The 19560-nt window shown below is 41.9% G+C and overlaps 2 protein-coding genes across 4 annotated transcripts in view; one reads left to right on the forward strand and one right to left on the reverse strand.

The window, feature by feature from the left end:
- Positions 1 to 4801: 4801 nt before the first annotated feature.
- LOC127906508 (collagen alpha-1(I) chain-like) lies at positions 4802 to 6403 on the reverse strand. Its single transcript, XM_052458726.1, has 2 exons — positions 6400 to 6403; positions 4802 to 5872 (listed from the first exon to the last, which is right to left on the reverse strand). The coding sequence occupies exons 1-2, from the start codon at positions 6401 to 6403 to the stop codon at positions 4911 to 4913; spliced, it is 966 nt and encodes a 321-aa protein (XP_052314686.1). The 3' UTR covers positions 4802 to 4910.
- Positions 6404 to 9069: 2666 nt separating this feature from the next.
- Positions 9070 to 19560, forward strand: part of LOC118391600 (unconventional myosin-Vb-like) — a 94246-nt gene continuing 83755 nt past the window's right edge. Inside the window, exon 1 of one of the 3 annotated variants that reach the window (XM_052458154.1) lies at positions 9070 to 9387. In XM_052458154.1, the coding sequence (XP_052314114.1) occupies positions 9310 to 9387 (78 nt within the window). In that variant the 5' untranslated portion in view covers positions 9070 to 9309. Of the gene's footprint in view, positions 9388 to 10021; positions 10438 to 19560 lie in introns of those variants that run through there. The other 2 variants (XM_052458151.1, XM_052458152.1) reach the window with 2 other exon arrangements.

Here is a 19560-nt window from a genome sequence, read left to right on the forward strand (position 1 = left end):
ATACTACAACCAGCAATCGAGCAAAAACCACCACATTCTCTCCTCACACAACGGGGTCTCCATCCTCTCCAAGCTCTGGCACAGCAATCCAGAACCCCTCATACAACCTAGCAGTACAGACTGTTTTAGATATGGGACAGCCTGTGATATATGATGAGCTTATATTAACTGTCCCTCCTGTCCAAGCCCTGTACCACACAATGCCACATCTTATGTGCCCTGTGAGATATACTTCAGGGGTTTCAGTGTTACATAGAAACCAGTTCTCCAGTTTTCCATCAGCTCCACTCACTTCTTGCTATCAGATTCATGAACTTAGTACATACAGTCAATTCACATTTTTGTTCCAACGAGCACTAACACCTAAGAGGACATCATGAATTTGATTGGGCCATGATAGCACTGCTCCCTGAAAGAAAATGGGCTTATTAAACCAAAAGAATAAACAACTGTACTTTAATTTAAATAATAATAATTATTATTATTATTTATTATTATTACTTTAATTTATTTAAATGCACTTCTCTCTGCTTACTTGATATGTTGCCATTATGTGAAATATTTAGATGACAGAGAAAATGTTTTGATAGGCAATGTACAGCATGAGCAAATGCCTAAGCACTAAACCTCCAGTAGAGGTCTCTCGAGATCAAAGAATCTACTCCTATCCACTCCTGCAGTAGTTGTCATGGTAACATTTTACTAGTTCCATCAACAAACCCGACAAGACTTCTCGTCAAGGTCCATATGAAACAGTTCCAAAACGTTTTTATTTTATTAAAAATGTATTTAACTAGGCAAGTCAGCTCAGAACAAATTCTTATTTACAATGACGCCTTACCAGCGTCGTCAAACCCGGACGACGCTGGACCAATCATGCGCCGCCCTATGGGTCTTCCAATCACGGCCGGATGTGATGCAGCCTGGATTCAAACCAGGGACTGCAGTGACCTCTCTTGCACTGAGATGCAGTGCCTTAGGCTGCTGCACCACTTGAGAGCCCAGATGTTTTAGTTAAAGCAAATAACTAGGGCTTGGAGGATTCCTTGGCCAGGTCACTTGTTCAGGAGAAACAGCTGGCCCACAACCATGATTACTAAACCTCACTACATGTTCCAGAGGGCGATGTCAATGTTTGTCTATGGAGATTGTATGGCTGTGTGCTCGATTTTATACACCTGTCAGCAAATAGCCAAATCCACTCATTTGAAGGGGTGATCACATACTTTTGTATATATAGTGTATGTTGGAGGCAGAGGAGAAGGAGCTCCTGAGAGTGCTGGAGAGACAAGCCAAGATGCGTGAGAGAGCCAAATTACTGCAAGAGAGAAGGCAGAGTAAAAGGTAGAGAGTGGTGGAAAACAAGCTAGAACAGCTATTTGGGTAGAGGGAACACCTTAAGGGTGTTTCTAGTTTCCAATCTTGCAGTTTTTTAAATCCGTGTAAATACCTCCATACCGATAGGTTCTAATTTTAAATGGAAAATGTTCAGAGAGCAGAGTGAGGAGCTGCTGACTGAACAGACTCGACGCAGACAGGACAAGGTTGGTAGAGAGTGGACTGTGCAGCTACGACAGGAGGCGCAGCAGCAGAAAGAGGAGGTGGAAGAGTAACCTGCAGCAGCTGGCCAACCTGCGTGTTCAGATGGAGACCTCCGAGCAGCGGAGAGAACAAGCCAAGCAGCTCAAAGAGGAGGAGGCCCAGCTACTCGTAGGCTAATTCAGCCGGTAGCTGAGATGTTTCTCTCTAAATCTGTGTATTTCTGCTCTGTGATCACTAATTGGGCCCTCTGTATCTTGCTCTGTGATCCCTAATTGGGCCCTCTGTATCTTGCTCTGTGATCCCTAATTGGGCCCTCTGTATCTTGCTCTGTGATCACTAATAGTATCTTGCACTGTGATCACTAATTGGGCCCTCTGTATCTTGCTCTGTGATCCCCAATTGGGCATTCTGTATCTTGCTCTGTGATCATTAATTGGGACCTCTGTATCTTGCTCTGTGATCACTATTTGGGCCCTCAGTATATTGCTCTGTGATCACACTAATTGGGCCCACTGTATCTTGCTCTGTGATCACTAATTGGGCCATCTGTATTTTGCTCTGTGATCACTAATTGGGCACTCTGTATTTTGCTCTGTGATCACCGATTGGGCCCTCTGGATCTTGCTCTTTGTGTGTGCCAGGGGGAGCAGAGAGATATGCTGCGTTTGGAGGAACAAAGAGAATACCACCAGAAGCTCCAGGGTCAGGAGAACCGGCGCAGGCTGCTGAACCACTTTCTGAAGCTGGAGATGAAGCTCCTGGCCAGAGAGTAGCAGGACGAGCTGGCCCTGACATGAGCATCCTGGAGCAGCTGCTGACGGAGGACAGGTATGAGAAACAGGGTGAGGTCACGAGGAAGGTGGCAACGTCAAGTGGTATTATCATGTTAAATTACCACATTGTCAGTCTGTTTGGCACGCAAAAGTAAATCTTATTTAACTAAAAGAGGCAGAGGACCACTGACTGAGTGTGTGTTTTTACAGCTTGATCTGCGAGTGGAGCAGAGTAGGTACCAGCTGTACCTGGCCAATCAGCTTGAGGAGCAGAAGAGACAGGAGGTGTAGACAGAGCAGCTGATAGAGCTGAAGAAGACCTCGGTCCGTAGGCCAGGGATAGGCTGATGAAGGACGTGATGGACAGGTCACCTGCAGATCCAGGAGAAATGTAAGGAAAGGGACGAAAGGAGAGCTGTCTGTAGATCTGTCCCTTTCAAGTTCAACGTTCAACTTTTAATGAAATGCCTTTCTTGCAAACTCAAAACCCAACAATGCAATAGTCTTGGAACCACCAAGACCCTTCTCCCCAGATTGCTCTGTTTGGTCAGGCGGCCAGCTCTAGGAAGAGTCTTGGTGGTTCCAAACTTCTTCCATTTAAGATTGATGGAGGCCACTGTGTTCTTGGGGACCTTCAATGCTGCAGAAATGTTTTGGTACCCTTCCCCAGATCTATGCCTCGGCACAATCCTGTCACTGAGCTCTACGGACATTTCCTTTGACCTCATGGCTTGGATTTTGCTCTGACATGCACTGTCAACTGTGGGACCTTATATAGACAGGTGTGTGCCTTTCCAAATCATGTCCAATCAATTGAAATTACCACAGTTGGACTCCAATCAAGATGTAGAAACATCTCAAGGATGATCAATAGAATAGAGTTCAATTTCAATTGTCATAGCAAAGGGTCTGAATACTTATGTAAATCAGGTATTTCTGTTTTTAATTTCTTATACATTTGCTAAAGTGTATAAAAACCTGTTTTCACTTTGTCATTATGGGGTATGGCGTGTAGATTTATGAGGAAAAACATTTATTTAATCCATTTTAGAATTAGGTTGTAATGTAACAAAATGCAGAAAAAGGGAATGGTTCTGAATACTTTCAGAATGCATTGTATTTAATGGTCGTATTGCTTGAGAATAGAAGCTGTTCAAGAGCCTGTTGGTGTCAGACTTGATGCACTGGCACCTCTTGCCGTGCGGCAGCAGAGAAAATAGTCTATAGCTTGGGTGGTTGGGGTCTTTGATGATTTTCCGGGACTTATTTTCACACCGCCTGATATAGAGGTCCTGGATGGCAGGGAGCTTGGCCCCAGTAATGTACTGGGGCTGTCGGCAAAACCCTCTGTAGCGCCATGCGATCAAGTGCGGTGCTATTGCCATACCAAGCAGTGATGCAACCAGTCAATATGCTGTCAATGGTACAGCTGTAGAACCTTTCCAGGATTTGAGGGCCCATGCCTAACTTTTCTAACCTCCTGAGGAGGAAGAAGCACTGTTGTGCCTTCTTCACGACTGCGTGTGTTTGGACCATTTTAAGTCTTTAGTGATTTGGACACCGAGAAACTTGAAGCTGTCTATCTGGTCCACTGTCGCCCCGTCGATGTGGATGGGGGCGTACTCACCCCCTTGTTTTCTGTAGTCCACGGTCTTGCTGACATTGAGGGAGCAGTTGTTGCTCTGGCACCACACTGCCAGGTCACTGACCTCCTCCCTGTAGGCTGACTGATCGTCACCGGTATTCAGGCCTACCCCCGTTGTGTTGTCAGCAAACTTCATAATGGTGTTGGAATCGTGTGTGGTCACACAGTCATGGGTGAACAGGGAGTACAGGACGGCACTAAGCACACACCCTTGCGGGGCCCCTGTGTTAAGAATACGATGGTGGAGGTGTTGTTGCCTACCCTCACCACCTGGGTCAGCCTATCAGGAAATCCAGGATCCAGTTGCAGAGGGAGGGGTTCAGTCCCAGGGTCCTAAGCTTGATGGCGAGCTTAGAGGGGGCAATGGTGTTGAACGCTGAGCTGTAGTCAATCAACAACATTCTCACATAGATATTCCTCTTATCTAGGTGGGTGAGGTCAGTGTGGAGAGAAATTGAGATTGTGTCATCTATGGATCTGTTGGAGCGGTATGCAAATTGGAGTGGGTCTAGGATGTCTGGGATGGTGGAGTTAATGTGTGCCATAACCAGCCTCTCAAAGCACTTCATGATTATAGAAGTAAGCTCTACAGGGCGGTAGTCATTGTGGTATGAAGCCTTAGTTCTTGGGGACAGGGAAGGTTGTGGTCATCTTAAAACGTGGGGATTACAGACTGGGACAAGGGGAGGTTGAAAATTATCGTGAATATGCCTGCCAGCTGTTCTACGCATGCTCTGAGAATGTGCCCTGGAATGTGGTATCATGGTGTGTGTGCTTGTGTGTTTGTGCTTTTACCTTAGTGGATCTGAACATGCAGATACAAGCCCAGCTGGCCAGGGAGAGAGTAGAGCTGAACAAACTGCTAGATGAGGAAGAGAAAAATATTCTGACAGTTGTCCTCTCACAGCAATACACATACATTTTATTCCCTCTATATATCCAACCCTCTTTTATACACAGCAAAAGTCTTCCCAATCAATACATATCTCTGCTTTCCTTTCCCGGTCTGAGACAGGGCTGTCAGGGGTTCCAAGCAGACCTGCTGGCCCAGCAGCAGTTGAGTGATGAGGGAAGGGTTCAGACAGAGCAGGAGCGCCAGCATGGCCTGGTCTACCAGGAGCACCGGCAGGGCCTGGTCTACCAGGAGCACCGGCAGGGCCTGGTCTACCAGGAGCACCAGTAGGGCCTTGTCTATCAGGAGCACCAGCAGGGCCTGGTCTACCAGGAGCACCGGCAGGGCCTGGTCTACCAGGAGCACCAGCAGGGCCTGGTCTACCAGGAGCACCAGCAGGGCCTGGTCTACCAGGAGCACCAGCAGGGCCTGGTCTACCAGGAGCACTGGCAGGGCCTGGTCTACCAGGAGCACCAGCAGGGCCTGGTCTACCAGGAGCACCAGCAGGGCCTGGTCTACCAGGAGCACCAGCAGGGCCTGGTCTACCAGGAGCACCAGCAGGGCCTGGTCTACCAGGAGCACCAGCAGGGCCTGGTCTACCAGGAGCACCGGCAGGGCCTGGTCTACCAGGAGCACCAGTAGGGCCTTGTCTATCAGGAGCACCAGCAGGGCCTGGTCTACCAGGAGCACCGGCAGGGCCTGGTCTACCAGGAGCACCAGCAGGGCCTGGTCTACCAGGAGCACCAGCAGGGCCTGGTCTACCAGGAGCACCAGCAGGGCCTGGTCTACCAGGAGCACTGGCAGGGCCTGGTCTACCAGGAGCACCAGCAGGGCCTGGTCTACCAGGAGCACCAGCAGGGCCTGGTCTACCAGGAGCACCAGCAGGGCCTGGTCTACCAGGAGCACCAGCAGGGCCTGGTCTACCAGGAGCACCAGCAGGGCCTGGTCTACCAGGAGCACCAGCAGGGCCTGGTCTACCAGGAGCAGTACAACAGGAAGATGCAGGAGATCTTCCCCATGCTTACTTGGAACAACCTGTGAAGTAAAGCAAATGTATTTGATTTATTTTACCTTTATTTAACTAGGCAAGTCAGTTAAGAACAAATTCTTATTTTCAATGATGGCCTAGGAACAGTGGGTTAACTGCCTGTTCAGGGGCAGAACGACAGATTCGTACCTTGTCCGCTCAGGGATTTCAACTTGCAACCTTCCGGTTACTAGTCCAACGCTCTAACCACTAGGCTACCATGCCGCCCCAAAATGCATTTAAGGCCTGGCTCGGCAGCGAACACATACTCAGATACACATTACATGCACACACACCATTCGTAACTCAGCTAAAGTACACAAACACTTATTTCTAACTATCACACACCCACATGCACACACACCTAACCCTGTTTAACGATGTCTAACCTCATAAAAACACATCTCTGGCAAACGCGTTACGCTGTAATCCTCTTAAGACAAATTAGCTGTCCATGTTTCTCTGAAAATGGTATAGTGATATAAAATGCAAATAAAACAAAGTTGCTCATGATGCTTACTCATGAGTTCAGGAAATAAATGTTCTATTTTGCTCGTTGGCAGAGTGCTATTGCATTCATTGATGGAGGATTTGCCCAGGAATTAAGCTGTTTATATTTTGCCCAGGAATTAAGCTGTTTATATTTTGTCCAGGAATTAAGCTGTTTATATTTTGCCCAGGAATTAAGCTGTTTATATTTTGTCCAGGAATTAAGCTGTTTATATTTTGCCCAGGAATTAAGCTGTTTATATTTTGTCCAGGAATTAAGCTGTTTATATTTTGTCCAGGAAATAGAGCTGTAAATAAAAAATGTCAATGTTCAATTTTAAAAACTCCTATTTGAGCGCATTGTTGGAATATTAAATTGACCTATTTAAGGATAAATCAATTTGCAATTGCATAATCATACAAATTAGATTTGTCACATGCGCCGAATACAACAGGTAGACCTTACCGTGAAACGCTTACTTACAAGCCCTTAACCAACAATGCAGTTATATTTACTAAATAAACTAAAGTAAAGAAAAGTAACACAATAAAATAACAGTGAAGAGGCTATATACAGGGGGTACCGGCACCGAGTTGGTGTGCAGCGTTATATTACTGTGGAGTTGGAGGCCTGCCTGCATGTACATGACTAAAGGAGTGTCTGTCTGGATGTCATTGTACTGTAATGTAATCTCACTTGATGATGGCAAGAAAAACATTGTTGGGTAATACAGGGATAAAGTGTGTGAAATACATTGTGTCATGAGCTTAAGTGCTCTTGTGTTTAATTAAGTTGCATTCTCTGGATATAGCAACATCGAGTGAAAGCAGAGAAAGAAAGACAATCTTGTAGAGTGTGTGAGATATTTAAGGTAATGCATCATGTGCTAATCCAGTGCATTCAGAAAGTATTCAGACCCCTTCCCTTTCCCACAATTTGTTACGTTACAGCCTTATTCTAAAATGGATTCAACAGTCCCCTCCCCCCCCTCATCAATCTACACACAATACCCCATAATGCAAATTTATTTAAAAAAAAAAAACGGAAATATCACATTTACATAAGAATTCAGACCCTTCACTCAGTACTTTGTTGAAACACCTTTGGCAGCGATTATAGCCTCAAGTCTTCTTGGGTATGACGCTACAAGCTTGGCACACCTGTATTTGGGGAGTTTCTCCCATTATTCTCTGCAGATCCTCTTAAGCTCTGTCAAGTTGGATGGGGAGCGTTGCTGCACAGTTATTTTCAAGTCTATCCAGATATGTTCAATCAGGTTCAAGTCCGGGCTCTGGCTGAGCCACTCAAGGACATTGAGGGACTTGTCCAGAAGCCATTCCTGTGTTGTCTTGACTGTGTGCTTAGGGTCGTTGTCCTGTTGGAATTGTAACCTTCGCCCCGGTTTTCATCAAGGATCTCTCTGTACTTTGCTCCATTCATCTTTCCCTCAATCCTGACTAGTCTCCCAGTCTATGCAGCTGAAAAACAACCCTACTGCATGATGGTGCCACCACCATGCTTCACTGTAGGGATGGTGCCAGGATTCCTCCAGATGTGACGCTTGCCATTCAGGCCAAACAGTTCAATCTTAGTTTCATCAGACCATAGAATCTTGTTCCTCATGGTCTGAGTCCTTTAGGTGCCTTTTGGCAAACTCCAAGCAGGCTGTCATGTGTCTTTCACTGAGGAGTGACGTCTGTCTGGCCACTCTACCATAAAGGTCAGAGTGACCATCTGGTTCTTGGTCACCTCCCTGACCAATGCCCTTCTCCCCAGTTTGGCCAGGCTGAACCTGAGCTCAAGTTCAAGTCTCATAGCAAAGGGTCTGAATACTTATGTAAATAAAGTATTTCCGTTTTTTAAATACATTTTCAAAAATGTCTTATGAGGTATTGTGTGTTTATTGATTTTATTTAATCAATTGTAGAATAAGGCTGTAACGTAACAAAATGTGGAAAAAGTCAAGGGGTCTGATGTGCCAGTACTTAGCATGTTAATTAAGGTGTGAAACAGTGGTGCCAGAAATAAGAATTGGACTAAAAGCTTATTGTATCACCCAACTAGACTGACTGAATTTTAGTGCCATACTGCCATTGAGGCTATTGTTATGCTTAGACTCATCACATGACACATACCTTTTATGAAATACCAGTAAGCAGATGATAGGACTTCAGCGGTCAGTCTGACCTATCAGAACATGCTATTAGTGGCATGATCAGGAAACACCCTTTCAAAGCATTGAGTCATACTAATTATCAGTGACGTTTCCCAAAGCAACCCATGGTGTTAGCCCCAACATTAGGATCACCTGCTGTTGCTGTGGAACGAGTTTTGTATACACACCTCTCCAAATGGACTGATGTGGAAAACATTTCACAACTACTGACTGAGGAATATCTATCCATCTTGGTAACTAACTGTTTTAGGCCTTTTTCATAATAACACAAACCCTTGTCCTTATAAGTACGAGTTATGTATACCAGTTCATTATGAACTTCAGTAGAATGCATACAAATTGTAGAACGTTAAAAATATATATATGTATTACGATACAAGACCTGGATTGAATTTTTGGAAACCACATTGACAAATAACACGTTTTCCTTTTGACCATCTGTGATCTTATCTGTTCTCTTTAATGATTTTGATGGGTGGAATGTCTTTTGTCTAATTCCAGGTGAAGCCAGTCAACACCCCATACCTGCAGAAGGAGTGGTTTGGGAGTGGAGGAGTCATGGCCTGCTATTGGAACAAAGTGTTTTGTTCTGTCTTCTGCTCAGGCAGGCTTGAAATATTGCTCAAGCAAAGCTTCAACTCCCAGATAGCCTACTGGCAAGAATGTATTGAGAACAGTATGACCTGGAACATGGAATAATCACAGCTAACTCTGAATAGAGTAGCAGAATCTTCTAGTACATATCTAAGGAATATAACACCATCATGAAAAGGCAACAGAAAGAACCTAACACCATAGTGAAAAAACAAGAGGAGAAGATTGACTATGAAGTTTATTGCCAGGTAACATACGACTTTAGACCTACGTTACATGTTGTAATTTGTGATGTTGTTGATCATAGTGGGACTAAATGTGGGAGAGGAGGTATTAATTATGCTGTGTTTTATAAAGTCTAATGTCCCCAAATGTGTGTAATCTTTCAACTGTCACTAATATCAAAGTTCAAGCATTACATTTTCATAGGCTTCAGGAATCAGCCTAGTTCAAGTCACATATTGTACTACAATCAATTAGATAACACTTAGGACTTGTCAATGCCAGCCTTGAACTAAGTTACTGTCCACTGAGTTCAGGAAATATCTAATTAGATAAAATTATGGCATGAACTAAGGCTATATGAAGATGTTTCATTATTAGTTACCCCTCGCCAACTAACTAACTATAGGCACATCATGTTTATTAAGATTGTGTGGAGGAAAAAGGTTACATTTAATTAAGATTCATTATTAGGAACAATCCCCCCCTTCCCAAATGTTTATTGTGTCCTGGTTATCCCCCCACTGGTCTTTCTAATTTAGAGTGTCGAATACATTGTAGTGCGCTGATGAGCCAGATGGGGTCTCGAGCGAGCGGACTCTGAACGTGCATGCGGCTCTGTAAATTGCCAGTCAACATGACTGAGTCCATGGGTATAACGGCGATTAACTAAAGGCAAGCTATTATTAAACTATTTATAGTGTATGTATTTGCACTTGTAGCCTACATTGGGCTGGGTAGCATATCCATATCAAGTCGTACATCTTTGGTGTTTTTTCATTTTTGAGGAATATGAGGGTGATCAAGCAAAACTGAGTTGTTCGACAACTCATCCAAGGGAAGACACCTGCCGTCACCAGGAAAGGGGTCAGAAGTGGCAAACACATTTAGCTCAACTCTGGAATTCGGGAATATGACAATTCTAATTAGATGAAAAAACTTTGAGATGATCAACAATGATGAGATATTATCGTTTATAAATAGTGCGGTGCTTCTCCATGCTCCCGTAGTTTCGTGATATTGTTGGAGAGTGCTCTTGTTGTTGGACCATGTCCGTAAACGAGTTATATTCAAAGGTGAGTGATTTGTACAGTCATTGGCTCTCTATACATTTGTTATCCTATTGCTATAGCTACAGTTTGATTTATTGTTACATCATTGATACATAATTGTAACATTTTGGGCCATCATATCTATATTGACAATAGGATTTGAATTGTAGAATTCGCCATTGTAGCGAATTCCCCGCTGCGATGTCCTGTATTTCAATGCAGATGAAATGACAAGTGTTAAATAAGAAATCGAGCCTCGAGCGCAGTCCCAGTGAGTCTTTCCTCGGATGTGTCATTGCAGCTTGATTGACAGGTGTCCGAGCAAGTTTCGTTCTGGTATCGGGCTGTAGTCATTAATCAAACAGGTTTACACCTAAAACGAGTGTTTCTATTGGACAAATGCAAATCGGTCTCTCCCTGTTTCGTTCCGCATGCTCCCGTTTAAGAAACGTTTAGCAACAGAATTGGCGTAATGAATACGCCCCTGTTGTACTTGCTTATCTTCTAGCCCTGTGGACTACTGCATGACCTAGTTGTGTCCATAATAGTAAAATAAATATTTTTCAATATTGACAAGTCTTTTGCTAGAATAAATACGTTTTATTATTTTATGAAAGGAAAAATGAGCAAGCTAAACCATTCATATTCTGTGATTTGATCTCTCAGGCAACAGTGAGTTTTGAACATTGGGATAATTGCAATTTTTGCTGAAGTTGCTTTGTGAAGAAATTGGATTGTGGTAATCATGAATTATGTGGATATTCTATTTCTGGAGGTAGTATACTGTATGCAGTAACACATTAGACAACACTAGTTATCCAAACATGGGGCCCCCACAGTTGAATGAACATGCAACAATTACTTGAGCTGACACCAATACACAAATGTGGTCCTTTCAGATTCCCACTTTTCACTCCTAGCACCTACCCATTTCACACATCTTTGGCTATCCTTGATTTTCATTGAGATTTAATTAAGCATCTCCTGTTGATATACTCAAAAGCATAGAGCCTTTAGGACAAATGCTGACGGAAAACTGCTGATACCCTTTGTGGAATTTGTGATGTTTACAGTACAGACAATAGATATGCTACCGGCATACTATTTGACTTTGATTGATGTGTTTAAAATAAGTATTATGAATATTATGCCTAAGCAAAGAAATTGTATTTGGTTACCATTGTTATTATAATTCCTTGTGGTGTAGGCCTATGTATTGATTAACCTAGGATATTTGTGTGCAGCATCACCGGAATTACTCGTTTCAGGAAGAAACCTATTTAAATTGTTGAAAAAGACATGTCTTTGAAGTTATTGGATTGAGAAGAACAGAATCAGGTTACATACATTATTTGTCACTAATCCTCTAGTCTACATGACTCAAAATCCAGTTCCACATTCCACTGCAGAAATTACAAAAATAGCTTTTGTTTTCTTAGAACTCTTTAGAAACTTTTTACTTGTTGAGGAAATGGCTTTTTCAGTTACGTCTATTGTCTAAACATGCAGGTTACACCTATTCCTCAATATTGTTCTACTTATGTAGTAGTTACTTCCAATATTCCCTCTCTGGGATACTGGAAGTAGTTAACACTATCTACGTTTCCCTTTACTGTGGGAATTGTGATCGAATCAATGCAATATTAGCCACTTTCAATGCAACATACCAAAACAAAACGATCTATGCAAGATATTTTCTTATAGGCAGAGCGCATTGGAGAAAGATTCTATTGCATTGACAGGCACGACTCAGGCCCATACTCTACACAGACCAGTGCACCATAACCAGTCAGAGCTGCTGTGTCCCTATCTGTAAATAGACCATTGCCATATGGATCTGCGCCATTCACTTTGAACTGGACTGTGTTACAGCAGGAGTGGTCTTGAGTAGATGCGCTTGTTTTGAGATGAGAGTGAGAGCTGCATGTAGCCACGTGCACATTTGTTCATAATCTTTGCTATTAAGTGAGTTATTAGCCGAGTTAAAGCAAATTTCTAGTTAGCAATGGGGGAGTGGTTGCTTCCTACAAGAGCACAAAATGTGTGCGTGTAACGGCATTCTTCGTTTGTCAAAAGAGAGTCGGACCGAAATGCAGCGTGGTTGTTACTCATGTTCTTTAATGAATGAAATGACGATACATGAAAATAACGTAATAAATACAAAAACAACATACGGAACGTGAAACCTAATTACAGCCTATCTGGTGAAACTACACAGAGACAGGAACAATCACCCACGAAATACAAAGCGAAACCAGGCTACCTAAATACGGTTCCCAATCAGAGACAACGAGAATCACCTGACTCTGATTGAGAACCGCCTCAGGCAGCCAAGCCTATACAACACCCCTAATCAGCCGCGATCCCAAATACTACAAACCCCAATACGAAAATACAATAACATAAACCCATGTCACACCCTGGCCTGACCAAATATATAACGAAAACACAAAATACAATGACCAAGGCGTGACAGTGCGTCTAGCCAGCTTTGAAAAACAAGTCAGGTAAAGAGCTTTTTTTATTTCTTAAAGGGACAGTGTTGTATTTGGAGACGGGCTTGAATAAACTAAGTAGCCAATAAATATGCAAAGGGTAGCATAATTTGTCTGATTCTCTGTAATAATGGTATGGGAATAATAATGAATTTTATTTTGTAAAGTGGTTTCTTGCATCAAACAACAACATTTTCAGTCACCACCTTGTCTGAAGGACAAGTTTACAGGTGAATGTCAATCCCTACTGTACATGTTTTTTTTTTTTAAATCTCATGGTTTGTAGGCCTACATTGAACACCTCACATTGGCAGCTACTGTAGGCTAAATGATAGAACAGCTATTTCCATGTTAAAAATGTTATGGGATGCATTTTCTCCATTGTTTTGTATGGTAAGCCACTCTGATAGGCCTACATTATGATCAAATAACCACAGTAGTACTTGGACACTGTTATAACTGTAACTTCAAGCATAATAGCCTCAGTCTTAAAGGAAATGCACACCATGTGCATGAGATGGATGAAATCATACCTTGAATGCAGAACTCAGTGTGTCAGAGTGAGTAATGAGCTGTCGCCCACTCTTAGCTATGATGTGGGCGTGCTCCAAGGGTCAATACTGGGGCCCCTCCTGTTCAGCCTGTACATTAATGATCTGCCTTCTGTTTGTACTGGGTCTGAAGTTGAAATGTATGCCGATTATACAGTGATATATGTGCATGCAAAGAGCAAACAACAAGCTGCACAAGAACTCACTACTATAATGGTCCAGGCTACAAAGTGGCTCAGTGACTCTTGTTTGCATTTCAATGTGAAAAAAAACTGTCTGCATGTTCTTCACAAAGAGGGCAACAGATGCTACTGAGTCAGATGTCTAAGTGTCAGGGGAGAAGCTCCAGGTTGTATCTGATTTTAAGTACCTTGGCATCATACTTGATTTCAACCGCTCTTTTAAAAAGCAGGTGAAAAAGGTCATTCAAATAACCAAATTCAACCTAGCTCATTTCCGATTTTATTTGACTACAGAGGTAGCAAAATTGTACTTCAAATCTATGATACTCCCCCACTTAACATACTGCTTGACTAGTTGGGCCCAAGCTTGCTGTACAACATTAAATCCCATTCAGTCTCTCTACAAACAGGCTCTCAAAGTGCTTGATTAGGAAGCCCAGTAGCCATCATCACGGTTACATCCTCAGAAAGCATGAGCTCCTGAGTTGGGAAAATCTTGTGCAATACACCTACGCATGTCTTGTATTCAAGATCCTAAATGGCCTGGCTCCCCCTCCACTCAGTAGTTTTTTAAAAACAGAAATCCCAAACACATGACAGCAGATCCACAAGGTCTGCCATGAGAGGTGACTGTATAGTTCCCTTAAGGAAAAGCACCTTTAGTAAATCTGCTTTCTCTGTGAGAGCTTCCCATGTCTGGAATACACTGCCATCAGACACACATAACTGAACCACCTATCACACTTTCACAAAAAGCATGAAGACATGGCTAAAGGTCAATCAGATTTGTGAACATGGTCCCTAGCTGTTTATTGCCGCTTTCCATGTTGTCTGTTGTCTGTAGCTTGTTAGGTGTGGAAACACTTTGTTGCTTTTATGGATTTTGTCTTGTTGCTTTTTGTGTTATGTTGCTCTGTCTGTATCCTATGTCTTGCTTGTCCTATGTTGCTCTGCTTGTGCACTTTGTTGTCCTTAAGCCATTTTGCCACAACTTTGGAAGTATGCTTGGGGTTATTGTCCATTTGGAAGACCCATTTGCAACAAAGCTTTAACTTCCTGACTGATGTCTTGAGATGTTGCTTCAATGTATCCACATAATTTTCCTGCATCATGAAGCCATCTATTTTGTGAAGTGTACCAGTCCCTTCTGCAGCAAAGCCCCCCCACAACATGATGCTGCCATCCCCGTGCTTCACGGTTGGGATGGTGATCTTCGGCTTGCAAGCCTCCCCATTTTTCCTCCAAACATAACGATCATCATTATGGCCAAACAGTTCTATTTTTCTTTCATCAAACCAGAGGACATTTCTCAAAAAGGACAATCTTTGTCCCCATGTGCAGTTGCAAACCGTAGTTTGGCTTTTTTTTATGGCGGTTATGGAGCAGTGGCTTCCTCCTCGCTGAGCGGCCTTTTAGGTTATGTCGATATTGGACTCGCTTTACTGTAGATATATAGATACTTTTGTACTTGTTTCCTCCAGCATCTTCACAAGGTCCTTTGTTGTTGTTCTGGGACTGATTTGCACTTTTCGCACCAAAGTACGTTCATCTCTCGGAGACAGAATGCGTCTCCTTCCTGAGTGGTATGACAGCTTAGTGGTCCCATGGTGTTTATACTTGCGTACTATTGTTTGTACAGATGAACATGGTACCTTCAGGCATTTGGAAATTGCTCCCAATGATGAACCAGACTTGTGGAGGTCTACAATTTTTTTTTCCTGAGGTCTTGGCTGATTTCTTCTGATTTTCCCATGATGTCAAGCAAAGAGGCACTGAGTTTGAAGGTAGGCCTTGAAATACATCCACAGGTACACCTCCAATTGACTCAAAATATGTCAATTAGCCTATCAGAAGCTTCTAAAGCCATGACATAATTTTCTGGAATTTTCCAAGCTGTTTAAAGGCACAGTCAACTTAGTGTATGTAAACTTCTGACCCACTGAAATTGTGATACAGTGAATTATAAGATGAATATTCTGTCTGTTAACAATTGTTGGAAAAATGACTTGTCATGCACAAAGTAGATGTCCTAACCGACTTGCCAAAACTATAGTTTGTTAACAAGGAATTTGTGGAGTGGTTGAAAAACAAGTTTAAATTACTCCAACCTAAGTGTATGTAAACTTCCGACTTCAACTGTAGATCATTTACTTACATTCAGTAATCTTGTTCTGATTTGTCATCCTGAGGGTCTCAGAGATAAAATGTAGCATAGTTGTGTTTGATAAAATGCATTTTTATATTCAAATGTAGGAACTGGGTTCTACAGTTTGAACCCCTGCTGTCTTTTTGTCATTTAGCAGATGCTTTTATCCAGAGTTGCTTACAGTTGCAAGATGTCGAAAGTTATGAGATAATGCTGTAATGCTGCTCCATACATTATTTATTAGACTTGCCAGCAGTACTTTCCTGTCATAATTGGTAATAGGGTGGCTGTCAATGAGCCACTTGCTTCCGGAGCCAACTTAGAGACTTGTATATTCTAAAGGCTCTTTCATACTCCCACACATTTCATTGTAGACACCAGAAGACAGTGTTTTGGTCCGATTTGTATCGTAGCTGAAGGGAAGTTAACTATAAATGTACAGTGAGCCACATTAAAAAAGCAGTGAAGAATTTTTCCATGAAGCAGACACTTAAATAATAATTAGTTGGGTACTTACATTTTTCCTATTTCACACATGAACAAATGGGCAATTAGTTTGTTGCATATCCCACTCCCCCTGAGAGGGAGGAGGCAAGATCAGATGGGACCATTCTAGCCAATGAAAGGGCAGATACACGTGTGAACAGGCATGCCTCTGATATAAGTGGCCATTCCATTTTTCGTTGACCAAATTCAACACTCTCATTGACCTCCGTACAAAAACTCCTTGTTTTTTAAATAAGGAAAAACACCACCTGCTGGAGAAAACAGATTTTAGGCCCTCTCAGGTACTAGTCATTGTGCTGACACACATCATAGCAGGGCGGGATATTAGCAGCACTGGAACGGGGTTTTCATCTTACCTGTGTGTGTTTACTTCACCAGTTATAAAGTGTATTTTAATGAACCCGGAGAGTAGTCTGTTCAGGTTAACCTTCTCTCTCTACTCACGTCTGATTTTCATTACCAGTTCTCCCATTTACTACCCTCAGAGTCCAACTTATCCCATAGATAAGATAATTTTCACCTACTGTACTGTTACAAAACACATTCATAATTCACAGAAAAGGCATAATGAAAACATATTGTTTTAGCAATGAAAGTTTGAGTCCAAATGTTTGTCGACAGCCCAAAGGTTAGCCTAGCTGTAATTTAGATTTTTTTTTAAATTAAATCATAAGTGACATGTTTGTAATAATATAATGGCAAAATATCCAGTGTTATATTCACTGGTGTGTTGGGGGGTAAACACACAAACGGCAATTACGCACCATTTTTATTTTGAGCGAGTGTTTACCCACCTTTTGCAGAAAAATGCATTGAAAGTATAGGTAGCGTTACTTTACTCACCGCGAATAGCAATGAGCGTTTACCAACATATTAATTTGACCACTAGTAGGGTTATAGTAGTGTTATAACCTCTCAACCTTTAATCAGTGTTACTGTCAGTGTTGCAGTTGAAGTCCAGGTTGGTTGACTGACATGGATACCGGTAGTATCAAAAAGGCAAATCCATTTTAAAACACTCATTGTTAGACGTTACACAAAAAACATTACTTCATCAGGGTCACAAGGGAAACCGGTAGTGCAAGTTTTTCTCACTGTTATTCTCTGCTTCTCCTCCCCCCTATTTCCCTTCCACCCTATCACCCACCTATACAGGTGGAGCCTACTTCCAGAAACATACCACCTATCTGGCTGTTGTTTTAAAAGGTTGTTTTATGTCTCTCTTTAGATTATCAGTATTGGTTGGAGAAGGCTGCCTGAATTGATGTGATAACAATAAATAGAACAATACATTTGTAAAATTAATGTTCACCAGTTTAAAATGATAATTCAACTACTACTATTTTGATTGTTGAAGCCATCAATTGTCCCATTAACAATCACCCATATTAGCAAATGTATTTAATTTCATTACATTTACATTTTACATTTAAGTCATTTAGCAGACGCTCTTATCCAGAGCGACTTACAAATTGGTGCATTCACCTTATGACATCCAGTGGAACAGTCACTTTACAATAGTTACGATGCGGACGGCTCCGCATTGACATGACAGGTTGAAGGTAGCTGGGGGGGGCGGGCGGGACTTCCTGTATAAACACAAACTCACTTCCTTCACAACAGCTCTGAGCTGCTCGCGAGAAGTATGTCAGAGTTCTGCTGAGGCCATATCACAGTAAATGCTGATTGGCCACTGCAGACGTTTCCCGGGCCGTGCAGAGACTTAACCGTGATATATTGGCCATATACTACCCCCCCCATCCCCTTAAGCTAGTTATAGTAACATAACAAACACGTTATAGCTAGTTATAGTAACCATAACAAACACGTTATAGCTAGTTATAGTAACCATAACAAACACGTTATAGCTAGTTATAGTAACCATAACAAACACATTATAGCTAGTTATAGTAACCATAACAAACACGTTATAGCTAGATATAGTATCCATAACAAACACGTTATAGCTAGTTATAGTAACCATAACAAACACGTTATAGCTAGTCATAGTAACCATAACAAACAAGGCAGCTAGTTATAGTAACCATAACAAACATGGCAGCTAGTTATAGTAACCATAACAAACACGTTATAGCTAGTTATAGTAACCATAACAAACACGGTATAGCTAGTTATAGTAACCATAACAAACACGGTATAGCTAGTTATAGTAACCATAACAAACACAGTATAGCTAGTTATAGTAACCATAACACACACGGTATAGCTAGTTATAGTAACCATAACAAACACGTTATAGCTAGTTATAGTAACCATAACAAACACGGTATAGCTAGTTATAGTAACCATAACAAACACGGTAGAGCTAGTTATAGTAACCATAACAAACACGGTATAGCTAGTTATAGTAACCATAACACACACGGTATAGCTAGTTATAGTAACCATAACAAACACGTTATAGCTAGTTATAGTAACCATAACAAACACGGTATAGCTAGTTATAGTAACCATAACAAACACGGTAGAGCTAGTTATAGTAACCATAACAAACACGGTATAGCTAGTTATAGTAACCATAACACACACGGTATAGCTAGTTATAGTAACCATAACAAACACGTTATAGCTAGTTATAGTAACCATAACAAACATGGCAGCTAGTTATAGTAACCATAACAAACACGCTATAGCTAGTTATAGTAACCATAACAAACACGGCAGCTAGTTATAGTAACCACAACAAACACGGCAGCTAGTTATAGTAACCACAACAAACACGGTATAGCTAGTTATAGTAACCATAACAAACACGGTATAGCTAGTTATAGTAACCATAACAAACACGGCAGCTAGTTATAGTAACCATAACAAACACGGCAGCTAGTTATAGTAACCATAACAAACACGGTGTAGCTAGTTATAGTAACCATAACAAACACGGTGTAGCTAGTTATAGTAATTTCAAACTTCACATTTCTCTAGTATAGGCTTCTTATTTTTCTGAACGTTGTCAGCAAAATGCCTGCGATAAGTGATCGTAGGGTCAGTGTTTTCCGGTTTATCATCCCGGCTCTACTACTATCACATCCAGTGTATTATTGAATATTCTCATGAATTCTTATGAATTAGATGTCTGACGTTCAGCTCTGATCTATGGCTGTGTGTTAGTTTTTCTGTCTCTTCTGTTCTGCATATTTAGCACAGCATAAGGTCACCATCCTGATGACAATTCTGTCAGTCCATGGCCATGCGAGAGCGTAAACACACATTAGAATAATAAAGTTAAAAGACGGATCATCCAT

Source organism: Oncorhynchus keta, chromosome 12 (assembly GCF_023373465.1).
Source record: "Oncorhynchus keta strain PuntledgeMale-10-30-2019 chromosome 12, Oket_V2, whole genome shotgun sequence".
NCBI lineage: Eukaryota > Metazoa > Chordata > Actinopteri > Salmoniformes > Salmonidae > Oncorhynchus > Oncorhynchus keta.